Source organism: Zingiber officinale, chromosome 8A (assembly GCF_018446385.1).
Source record: "Zingiber officinale cultivar Zhangliang chromosome 8A, Zo_v1.1, whole genome shotgun sequence".
Taxonomy (NCBI): domain Eukaryota; kingdom Viridiplantae; phylum Streptophyta; class Magnoliopsida; order Zingiberales; family Zingiberaceae; genus Zingiber; species Zingiber officinale.
In genome coordinates, this window is record NC_056000.1 from 41,406,397 (window position 1) to 41,419,044 (window position 12,648).

General features: G+C 41.9%; 1 protein-coding gene across 1 annotated transcript; it reads left to right on the top strand.

Moving 5' to 3' along the window:
• Positions 1-1,123: 1,123 nt before the first annotated feature.
• On the top strand, positions 1,124-11,999 carry LOC122008604 (cyanelle 30S ribosomal protein S10-like). Its single transcript, XM_042564389.1, has 3 exons — positions 1,124-1,377; positions 1,448-1,507; positions 11,477-11,999. The coding sequence occupies exons 1-3, from the start codon at positions 1,183-1,185 to the stop codon at positions 11,786-11,788; spliced, it is 567 nt and encodes a 188-aa protein (XP_042420323.1). The 5' UTR covers positions 1,124-1,182; the 3' UTR covers positions 11,789-11,999.
• Positions 12,000-12,648: the final 649 nt, after the last annotated feature.

Sequence of the window (12,648 nt, forward strand, 5' to 3'; positions counted from 1 at the left end):
GGTGTCAAGAGACCAACATTACCGTAGGTTTGATATGATCTCATATTAGACCCAACGCGAGACTGATATCCTAGAGGCCAGGATCACGTTGTAGTTGAAAGTTAGCATAATAGTGGAGGAGGATACAATTGGACTTCTTGTAGTCACAAGACCTGATATGAGTGTAATCAAACATGTCTAGGTGGATCAGTGTGGGTTTTTACCCAACCCCATTGATTGACCTAAGCTATTTGGATTTCTACAAACTTGCAACTAGTAGGAATGATTGAGCGAAGATAAGGTACATATGATGTCAAATATTGATTATGATCAAGGAACAACGTGAGCATGGTGTCAGGAGATTAACATTACCATAGACCTGGTTGGATTCAGATTAGACCAAACGTGGACTTGATTTCTCAGATACCAGGACAACGTTATAGGTAAAAGTTAGCAAAACATTAGAGCTCCTCCAGAGAGCCCAAAATAAGTAATGAAGGGTATAGTTGGATTTCTTGTAATCTCAGAAATCCATATTATCTAAAATGAGTCCAGTCAAATTTGTCTAAGAAGATTAGTAGTTTTTGCTCGAAATCCATTGATGGACTTAAGTTATTGGATTTGTGTAAACTTACAACCACTAGGAAGGGTTGAGTCTACATAACGTATATATAATACGAAATATTAGTTCTAAACAATGTCAATTTAGTTATGGTCGTGTGTCATTTTGTATAAAGTTTAAAATAAGATAATCCTTTTTAGACTTATTGAGATTGATTTACATTGACGATTTTCAATGATTCTAATTTATACATTGTAATTTCTATTTAGCTAATTAAGTTAAATTGCATGAGTGGATTTTGACTTTTAATTTTTGCCTTATATATTTTTATAATTTCATGAGATTTTAAATCAATTTTAAATTGTAAAATATTAAATATTCTGAAAATTTAAATTTATTAACTCTAGTTATTTTAAATTTAAAGCAACTTAACCTTATTTTAGTTTGATTTTAATTTAATTTTTTACAAATTTAAAATATGTTAATTATTAATTTACATAAAATTATTTTTAAAATTAAAATTAATTATCTTAATTTTGAATTTATTTTTACAGATAAAAACATTAATAAGAAGATGGTATATTCGTCCGGATAACGCGAGAGGATAGAGCGGACACGAGCGAGCCGGAGAGTCCAGAACCATGGCGGCGACGTCTTCCTCACTGTCCACCGCGACACTGCCCCTCCTTCCGCTCTCCAATCGCGCCTCACTCTCTTCCCGCCCCCAAACCCTCTCCCTACCGCTCTTGTGTTCGAACCCTCCTATGTCCCTGCGCTCCCGTCCGCCTCCGTTCTCCCCTGTCTTCTCCGCGGCCGCCGCCGTAGATGCAGCAGAGGTACTTCATCTTCTTCGGTGAAGCAAAATCTATTTTGTTTTTCTTCAGGTGTTTGTTCTTTGTGTGTTAGGTAGAAGAGGACTCGGTTGTTGCCGCCCCTTCCTTCGATGTCGAGGCGGATACTGATAAGGTAGTCAGCTCTTTGGTTGATTCTGTTGTAGCATATAATTGTTACTTTTGATGCTATAATTACTGAAAAAAAATCATTTCACGTTGAAGGTCTTAGTATGGTTAAGGAACTAAGATAAAATGATGCAGTGGAAATTGGTTGTCCGTTGTTGAGGTGGATGTTGAGGTGGTGATGAGGATGCACAGCTTTCCAGCGAGGTGAATGCTAAGGTGGGGATGTTGTTTGACTCGCACTTTGTGTTTCGACTAGGATGGTGTAGGGCGATCTGTGCACATTACAACAACTGTCAGAGGACTTTGGAGTTGTTCTGCAAATCCTCTTTGATGCTTAACTCACTATAGTGTAGTGGAAGCAAAAGCACAGTAGAAATTGTGAGGAGAGATTCTGAACCTGTAGATGATACTCATTACCTCTTATACGTGTGAGAGAACTGAGAAGCTTGCATAAATTGTGATTATAATCTCCAGGAAAAGAGGGCTTGCCCTGATTGTTTCAACCATTTCTTATTTAATTATCATTGATGATGATAGCGTCAACTTCTCGACCATTGTTGGCTATACGACAGTTATAGAGGGGTCATAACTGGGGTCACCGACCATGTCAACCTGAGATTGTCACACTGAGTAAGAAGCCACACATGAACCTAATATAGTCAAAAGCTTCTTGAAATAGAGCATGTAACCATGACCTATTGACCTGGAACAAATCGATTTACCGTATCATTAGTTCTCAAATTGAGGTGAAGTATATGAGACTCAACTCGTCCATTCTGGTCAGCCGGCCGTTGCTGGACTAAAAGGGGCATGGTCGAGTCGGAGAGGTCGACAATCGAGGGATGACTTTGATAGATAGTTTGCCCATTTTGCAATTTTGAATCTTCTGCCTGTAATTTGAAATGTTACTACTCATAGCATTGTTCGCATTTTGTCAACCTTCCTTCTAAACATAGAGGAGTATCCTTTTCTTTGCATTAAATGGAAGTACTTCATTCACCACCTTTAGATGCCCTTCTAGGGTTAGGGTTGATCTCCTGGTCTCACTAATAGACTTTGGGAATGAGTCATCAGGGGCCATTGAGGTGGCTTTCGGTGAAATTTGTTTAGAATCAGCCCAAAGACCATGACATGAGACCTGGAGAACTTAGTGCACCGAGGATACTATGATAACAATCGATGAAGGATACAGGATTCCTCCAAATTTTGAGGTAATATTGCCCAAGTTGAGCGACCGACCTCATCATCCAATACTTCGAGCCATTACCCAATTTGTAGGTTAGTTGGAGGGTGACCTACGCATCCCGATCTCTCTTTTCTTCCAACAAGTAGATGACTACGTTAGGATCTCTTTGAGCCAGTTACCCCTAATTTTTTTTTTTTCAACTTTTAGCTGAGATGGACAAATTGTCTTTTGGCATCTATGTCATCCCCTTACCCCGTATCTTTTATTATTTTTTCTATCTGTAGAGGTCTGAGGTCTGAGTGATTTACATTGCTGTTCGAGCCAACTTTTAATTTTTTGGGGCTTATCCGTCCTAATATAAACACAGGAAGGAGTTTTTCCTTTTTGTACGTCCTTTTGTTCCTTTTCAGTTTTGCATCCCTTGGAGGAGAATTTCCCTCCCATGTCAGATTTAACTAAGTTCAAGGATGAGGATACCTTCCACCTGATTTTTGTACCCTCTGAGGTTGCCTTTTGACGTCGGTGTCCTTATCGAAGAGGACCTACTTTATTAATATGGGTTGTCTCAAGATGCCTCTAGGCAGTTATCTATATCTTCATGTTTCCTGCAATTCTAACAATTGAGATATGACCTTTGCTTTATTTATGCAAAGGAGAAGATGTCATAAGTGGTCGCCTTAAAGAAGCTCTGAAAGAAAGGTGGCCTCCTAAAAACTTTGATAGATCCTGTCGACAAGCAGACACTGACCTTTAACGGTCTTCCAGCTTCAACCTCTATTTGAGAGGCTGAAGGGGCTTCTTTAGTATGGAAGAGGCAACATTAGTCCACCTCTTCGAGGCTTCAGAGATCTTAGAAGTCCCTCTCAGGTAGAAGAGTCTTTGGAAGCCCCGTTGGCACCTTTGGAACCTCAGTCATCATCCTCTAGGGGGAAGCCTTCAATGTCAGAGCCGAGTCCTGCCCCTACCATCTATCAATAGGAGAGTAGGGAGCTTCTAATGAGGGGATCCTGTAAGTGTGCCCCTTCTTCAGCTCAGCCAAGATTGCCTCCATTGGAAGACCTCCAAAAGATATGTTGCTTGTCGTTGGGCTACTTGGTGCAACACCTTAAGATAACTAACTTTATTCCTTTCTGGGTAGCGCATGCTCACACAGACGTTAGTGCTAGATCGGGAGTTGCTAAAGAGGATTATGCATATCTGCAATAATCAACCCATAGAAGGTCTTGGGAGACTGAGCTAAGATCGCCGAGCACTGGGAGAAGGAGGCTAAAGTCGTTAAGGCCCAGGAAGCACACCTCTCCAAGTAGCTTGCCAAGGTTATGATAAAGTTGGAGACTACTAAGGTAGAGCTTGATCGAACTAAGGTTGAACTAGCGGTTCACTGAATAGGGGAGGACGAACCACAACAAAAGTGGAGGGTAGACTTTCTCCCATCTTCGGACCCAAACGCGATCCTAGTTGATTGAGCTACCCCGTTTCTTTGAACTTGAGTTTGAGGGGTATGTAGCTCAATTCAAGACACAAGACTATTCGCTAGATGGAATGCCAACCGACTTGCTGGATTGTAGTTGAGCCTTGGAGAGCATTTCCTAGAAGGATTTTGAGCAAAAGCAATAGTTGTAACTTATATGAACCATGTAATGGACTCATTTTTGAATGAAATGACAAGTTGTGATGAATGTATCTTGATTGTACTTGAATTGTGGGTGAGCAAGCCAATTAGTCTTTATGTGAATCTTGAACCAGAGAGATAATTGAACTCGATCTCACAATTTGGTGAATCTCTGAGGTAGGAGAGATAATAGGAACTTGATCTTGCGACCTAGATGAACCTTTGAGTTTGAGGAGAGATGGAAGACTTAATCTTGCAACTTGTGCGAACCTATGAAGTCAAGGAGAGATAGAAGACTCGATATTGCGACCAACTTGGGTGAACCTCTGAGGTCAGAGAGAGAGAGATAGAAAACTCGATCTTGCGAATTGAGTGAACCTTAAGGTTAGGGAGAGATATGTGACTCGATTGTGTAACCTGGGGAACCTTTGACATTAGGGAGAGATAGAAGACTTGATTTTGCGATTTGGGAGAACCTTTGAGTTCAGAGAGAGATAGAAGACTTGATCCCGCAACCTAAGTGAACCTTAGGGAACCTCTAACGTCTAAGAAATAATATTCGACCTACAACCTTGGTGAATCTCTAATGTCGAGGAGAGATAGTAAGAAATTTAATCCCGTGACTTGCGTGAACCTCAAAAGTCAGGGAGAGATACTTGATCTCCCAACCTTAGTGAGCCTTAGAGATCAAGGACTAGGAGAGAAAAGATTTGATCCTATGACTTAGGCAAACCTATAAGGTTGGAGAGAGAGAGAGTTGGAAACTTGATCTAACAATGTGGATAAACCCTTGAGGTCGAGGAGAGACAGAGGATTCGATCTTGCAACCTGAGCAAATATTTAAGGTCCGGGAGAGATGAAAGAAAACTTGCTCTTGTAACCTAGGTGAACCTTTGAGGTTAGGGAGGGATAGAAAACTTAATCTTGCGAACTTTAAGGTTGAAGAGAGTTAGTAGGAAATTCAATCCTGCGACATGGAGGAATCTATGAGGTTAAAGAGATAAAAGACTCGATCCCGCGATTTGGGTCAACCACTGAGGTCTGAGAGAGAGAAGACTTGATCTCGTGACCTTAGCGAACCTCAGAAGTCACGAAGACATAGTAGGAAACTCAAATCCTTAACCTAGGTGAACCTCTCATGTCGAAGAGAGATAGAAGACTCAATCCCACTATATGGAGAATCTCTAAGATAATAGGAATCTCGATGTTGTGACCTGGGTAAACCTTTGTGGTTAGGGAGATAATAAACTCGATCCATGATTTAGTTGAACCTCGGAGGTCCGGGTTAGATAAAAGATTTGATCTTGTGATGTGGGCGAAACTTTGAGGTCGAGGAGAGATAACAAACTTAATCCTGCGATGTAGGTGAACTTCTAAAGTTGGGGAGTCATTGTAGGAAATTCGATTCTGCAGCCTAGGCGAACCTGTGAGTTTAGGGAGGGATAAATATCTCAATCTTATGACCCAGAGAGAGAGTAAGAAACTCAATCTTGTGAACTTGGCAAAACTCTTGTCTGGAGAGATAAAATATTCAATCTCGTGACCCAGCGAACTTATGAGGTTAGGGAGAGAGGGAGAAATATTAAACTTGAGATCTTGTGACCTGGGCGAACCTCTGCCGTTGGGGAGAGATAGTAGGAAACTTGATCCTATGACTTGGGTGAATCTATGATGTTGGAGAGAAAATAGATTCAATTCCATGGCTTGTGTGAACTTCTAAATCGTAGAGAGATGGAAAACATGATCCTCTGACCATGTGAACCTTTGAGATTGGTGAGAGGAGATATAGTAACATGATCTCGCAACCTGGGTGAACCTTGGAGGTCGGGGACATAAAAACTCGATTTTGCGACTTGGGTGAATCTCAGAGGTCAAGTTGAGATAAAAGATTCGATTTCGCAACATAGGCAAGCCTTCGAGGTCGTGGAGAGATAAAAGATTTGATCCTGCAATGTAGGCAAACCTCTGACGCCGAGGAGAGATACATGGCTTGATCCAGCAATTTGGGTGAACTCAGAGTGAGGTAGTAGGAAACTCAATCTTGTGACTTGGGTATACCTCTGAGGTTGGGGAGAAATAATTGACTCAATCCTGCAACCTAGTGAACATTCGAGGTCGGGAAGAGATAGAAAACTTGATCCCAAGATCTTGGCGTACCTCTAAAGTCAAGGAGAGATAGTAGAAAATGTGATAGTGAATCTTTGAGGTTTGTGAGAGATAGTAGACTCGGTTCCGCAACATGATGAACATTTGAGGCCGGGAAGAGATAGAAAACTTGATCCCAAGATCTTGGCAAACCTCTTAAGTCAAGGAGAGATAGTAGAAAATGTGATAGTGAATCTTTGAGGTTTGTGAGAGATAGTAGACTCGATTCCGCAACATGGGTGAACCTTTAATGTCATGGAAAGATTGTTAGAAACTCTCACGACTTGAGCGAACCTTTGAGGCCATGGAGAGATCATAGTAAACTTGATCCTAAGGCTCGTGTGAACCTTGAGGTCTATGAGCAATACAAGACTCGGATCTCACAACTTGAGTGAACCTCTAAGGTCAGGCAGGGGAGACAGAAGATTCGATCCCGCGACCTAAGGGAGGGATAAAAGACTTGATCCATGACTTGGGAGAACCCTTAAGATTAGGGAGAAATAGTTGGAAACTTGATCTTGTGACTTGGGTGAACCTCTAAGGTCGTGGAGAGATAATTTATTTGATCCCGCAACTTGGGCGAACCTCTAAGGTTGGAGAGAAGACTTGATTATTTAATTTGGGTTTACTTTTGAGGCCGAGGAGAGATAGTACGAAAGACTCGATTCCATAACCTAGGCAAACTTTTAAGTTCAAGTTGAGAGTTGGAAACTCAATCCTACAACTTGGCCGAACCTCTAAAATTGGGGAGAGATCAAGTAGAGATTATAGAAGACTCAATTCCTAAGTCACAAGCCTAATGGGTGAGAACATAAATATCTACGTATAAGTGAACCCTTATTTTCAAAATTAATACTAAGCACATTCTTGGAGTAAATATCTCAAGTAACAAGGAGTAAAGAATACATCCTCAATGTCCATGTCTTGTCAATCTCTTGAGATCATGCCGATGATCCCAAGTGTGGGATGATTGTAGCATCCAACCCCTTCCTCAGTGTTATCCTTTCTTCTCGAGAAGGTGAGTCACGTCGTTCGCAGGCATGGACTCTTTGCGAACCTGCGCCCATCCTTAGGGATCTCGGACGCTACACTACTTGACCTTTTTCTAGGGAATACCTCTCTAAACAGAGAGGGGCCTTATATGATAACATGCTCGATCTCTCGACTGATTTGTTGTTGCTAACAATCATGAGTAGCATGACCATATCGATGATGGAAGAGCAAAATAGGTCAAACGAAGGCCTCTTAGGCCCTTTCCTAAAACTCGAGGGTCGTTGTAAGACTAGATTCTCATTGTAGATTTGCAACGCCCTTTCCTTGGACAAACTTAAGGGTGTACAAGTGGTGAGATGTCCACAAGGCTCAATCCTTGGTGGTTGTTGAGATTCTGTCCCTTTTTCTATCCTCCTGGAAGGTCAAGCAATTGGCTTATGCTCTTTTCTTTTCAGTTGTTGAGCCTCCTCAATGTTAATATATTTCTCAACTTGCCTGAAGAGTTTGTCGTAGCTGAGTGCCAAGGATTTGAAGAATTCCCTTCTTGGAGGCCCTAGGAGAAGGCGTTGGTTAGTACCTCTCGAGTGGCAAAAGGTAGAGCTACCCGAGTGAAACGTTGGATGTATCCCCAACGTAACTCATGCCCCTCCTTCAAATTGAATAAGGGGGCCTTCTGGTGTTTCTTGCTGCTAGCAAAATGATGTAAGAATGCCAAGCATAAGTCCTCAAAGGACAGGATAGAATTGTGTGGGGCTTCAATGTGTTAATCCATTGCTAAGCCGGTCTAACTAGAGTTATTAGGAAGACTAGATAGTTCACTCTGTTTAGATAATGGTATAAGAGGATAGGATTCTTGAATCGACACAAGTGGTCTTCTAGGTCAAAGGAACCATTGTATTCTCTTAACTGTGGCGACCTGAAGGTGGTCAGTAACTCTTTGTCAAGAACTCTTGCCGAGAAGGGAGTTCACTTGCGTAATGTGACTTCTCTCATTTGCTTGTAGGCTTATCGAAAGTCACCTTATTGATCTCCTTGGTCGTTCGGGTGAGTTTGGCCACTTTGAGCCCTCTAGACCATGAAATCCTGAGGCAGCTCAATTTGAGGCTCTCGCTTGCCATCCCAGGCATTCGAAGAGGGAGGGTGCTGAGCGGTTCACCTCAGAGAACTTCCTCCACTATCAATGTAATTAGATGGGTTAGCTGTACGCTATATATATACACACACACACACTTGGTCGTTCGGGTGAGTTTGGCCACTTTGAGCCCTCTAGACCATGAAATCCTGAGGTAGCGCAATTTGAGGTTCTCGTCGCCATTTATATATACACACACACTTGGTCGTTCGGATGAGTTTGGCCACTTTGAGCCCTCTAGACCATGAAATCCTGAGGCAGCTCAATTTGAGGTTCTCGCTCGCCATCTCAAGCATTCGAAGAGGGAGGGTGCTGAGCGGTTCACCTTCAGAGAACTACCTCCCCTCCCCCGGAAAAAAACTTGGGTTAGTTGAGCCAGGGTGAGGAGTCTTGCTGCTCTCTTCGAGTTATTTGGAAGGGATTGGTCGTATCCGCTCATGGAAGACCCGGGGTATTCTGGATTTGCTCTTGTCGTTACAATTTCAATGTTTGCACTTGATCCACTCAATTTTCCATAAACGACACCAAAATGATGCGGTAGAAATTGATTATCGAGTTGGATGTTGAGGTGGCAATGAGGATGTGGGACTTTCCAGTGAGGTAAATGCCGAAGAGGGTATGTTGCCTGATTGGCACCTCATAATCAGATTGGGATGGTGTAGCACGACTTGCGAACACTAGAACAAATGTTAGAGGGCGTTGGAGTTGTTTGACAAAGCTCTTTGATGCTTAAGTCATTAGGGGGTAATGGAAGCAAGCAGAGAAGAAATTGTGAGGAGAGATTCTGAATCTTTGGATGATGCCCATAACTAATGATATACTTGGGGGTCTTGTCCAGGACGGTTTATTTGGAACACCCCTGATCTGGAACATCCCTACAACAGCTTATACGCTTTGGGAACATGTCCGATTGGCCCCACAGCAGCTAACACACTTTGGGAACATCCCCGATTGAGAACATTCATGTAATAACTCACATTTTGAGAACATCCTTGACCAAGAACATCCCCATCAAGCCAGATACCGCAAAACTAGAACCCCGACCATTCTTGACAACTGCGATCGTCAGCCAAAATGCCAATACCCGTCACTGACATGCCAGAGGGCATGAACATGACTCGCAGTGGATGTCTAGACGGTAGCAGGCATATGGTGCTGATGCTGTCGCCTCTACTACTTGGGACAGCCCCGTCAATCAGACCAGACACAAGTTGAGGTGGCATCCTATGTGGGTGGTCGCACCCCAGTATAAAAAAGGTTGGTAAAGGAGAAAACCCGGATACGCGCTCTCAAGCATGCAGGCTCGCTTTCTTCTCATTTCCTCTTGTGGTTTTGGACTAACTTGAGCGCTAGAGAGGTCATGTTGGTCATCGCTGGTGCCTGCTAATCCATGTTGATGTGCAAGCCTTGAGGCAGCCCGGATGGGGGGAAGAAGGTGTTCTACTGCTCAGAGCCCACCCAGATCACAGCAGGGCGAGCCACATCACCTAAATACTTACAAGTGACGTGAGAAGTCTACTAAGTTTGTGACCACGATCTCTGGGAAAAGATGGCTGTTCTGGCTGCTTCAGTCGTTTCTTAGTTTAATTGTTATTAATGATGATAGTGCTTATTGCTCGGCCAATGTTGGCCTGATATGGCGGGTCATGAAGGAGGGACTATTACTAGGGTTGTGGGTCACATCAACCTGATACCTTTATTGAATCGAGAGCTTGAGTAGCCGAGCTAAGCTAGATGGACTCAAAAGGCCGAACTAGACTAAGAGGTTAGGTAGCTGAGTTGGATGAGGAGCTCAGGAGACCATACTGGTCAGAGGGTTTGGGAGCTGATCCATGAATAAGGAGCCACATTGAACTCGTACTTAGTATAACCAAAAGCTTCTTGAAATAGGCCACATAAGCATGATGCGCTGTCCCCGTACGAACTGCTGTAGGTATCATAAGATATCCAACTTAGTACTCACAACTCTTGGTCTGTGATACAAAAGCGCCTTAATTTGGAGGATTTTTCCCTTAAATTTCCAACATATGAAACAAGATTTTGCCTTTCCTATTAGGTTCCCAAAGTCTTTCAGGTTTGAATTTGGCGCATCTTGATCTCCCTTGAGTAGTAGAAGCAACAAAACATGACCAAAGGTAGATATTTTTGAAGCCTGATAAATAAGAAGGCCATAATGCTTTATTCCACCAAGAAAACTAGGAACTCTTAAGGTTCTTATATATTTGTTTGCATACTAGTTTTCTGATCAACAGATCTGTAGAACAGTAGATGCCCATTAGAATGACTCAATGTATTTTAGTTACAGAAATGCTGAAACTATTGCTTGGATAGTTCTATGGTGGAGTTACACAATGCTTCAACTCAGCAAAACGTGTGAAATAGTTTTCTGATCGATGAGACTTAGTTGATTTGAGTTCCTTTTTTGCAAGATGGCACTATATTTCAGTATTTCTTGCATTTTTAATGTACAGTAGGATCAACATTCTTTGGAAATACACCCACAGTGGATGTATTCTGATGGAGTTGAGCTCAGTCTACGTATTTAACCTTTTTGGCTTTGTGTCTGTGACAATGAGCCGTGGTCTTTTGTACCATCCCCTCTCTCCTTGGTCTTTGTGAAGACAATCTAACTAAAAAATGTGGTTCCTTAATCTAATTGAGCGTGTTGAGCTAAACAATGATTGTTGAGTTATTCTGAATAAGTCACTTGCATTTTGGTTTGATTGCTGATCTAGAAAATAATCTTTTGGAATTTAATGTACATACTAAGACTCCTTGACAGCTCGTCTTTGATTTTATTAAATTTGACTTGGATGTCTGAATTTCTATAGTAAGGGTTAATTTCTAACTAACCTTCTCTTTTGGCTATCAATCTAAGTATAGATGTCTTGTGAACTTCTATTACCAGATGGCACCGAAGCAGAAAATAAGAATCAAATTGAGGTCCTACTGGGTGTCACTGATTGAGGATTCGTGCAAGCAAATACTTGAAGCTGCCCGAACAACCAATGCAAAGACCATGGGTCCAGTGCCCCTTCCCACAAAGAGGAGAGTCTATTGTGTCCTCAAGTCACCCCATGTTCACAAGGATGCTCGGTTCCATTTTGAGATTCGAACTCACCAACGGCTAATTGACATTTTGTATCCAACCGCCCAAACAATTGACTCGCTAATGCAGCTTGACCTTCCTGCAGGTGTGGATGTTGAGGTCAAGCTATGATACCATCACAACTGATGTTTTTTTATTTTCCCATATGTTTCTATTTTCTTTTCATCCATTTTCAGCTCTGCCAGGAACTAGAAGGCAAGGCTTTATACTTTGTACCTATGGCTTGTTCAGTGTTCTCAAGTTTTTTTCTGTGAAATTGTTGAGAGATGTTTGATTCCAGTTGTAGCAACAAGTTGTGTTATTTGACTTTTTTCTTGGTTTTTGTACATGATTATTTCTTGTTCGTACCCAATTCATTTGAACAGGATGAAGCTTGAAGGACAGTTGGACAACATATGCCTTGTATATTGTAACTGTGAGTGAGTCTGTTTATTCAGTGTCTGGCCTTCGGTGGGTTTGTGTATGACAGATGGTACGAGATCTGGTTTTTGTTGAGGACTTTATTTCTCTTTAGTTAGGCAAGATGATTGAACTAACTATGTCTATATCTCAATTTTGTCACTGTAATCATGCCTCAAGTGTTCGAGTTTTACTTTGGATTTTGATGTGTGGATAAAATGTCTAAGTTGGGACATGTGATTTTGTTTGATACGTGTGTTTGAGTTATATAGGACTTAGTGGATGTACATATGGAGACGGAGACGGAGACGACTTGGTGTTGGCTGGTAGACAGAGTACGCAAGTAGATTATGAAAGATGGCATGAGGAACGAGCTAAGGGCACAGGTACATTTGAGAGTGAAAAAGATAGAGAGGAGATAATTTTGTGGCAGAGATGGATGTATGATGAGTTGAGAGCATATGTACTCGATTGACGATAGTTCTTAACTTGGGTGAGACGCAATCACTAGGATGATTAGTTGAAAATAATCAATTTGATCTAATTGATTGATGATTGAGTCAACTAATGGA

Excerpts from the sequence above, each read along its gene's own strand:
- LOC122008604 (XM_042564389.1), top strand. The coding sequence starts at position 1,183 with ATGGCGGCGACGTCTTCCTCACTGTCCACCGCGACACTGCCCCTCCTT. Across the intron at positions 1,378-1,447 it reads CCGCCGTAGATGCAGCAGAG|GTAGAAGAGGACTCGGTTGT; the intron begins GTACTTCATCTT and ends TTTGTGTGTTAG. Across the intron at positions 1,508-11,476 it reads TCGAGGCGGATACTGATAAG|ATGGCACCGAAGCAGAAAAT; the intron begins GTAGTCAGCTCT and ends TTCTATTACCAG.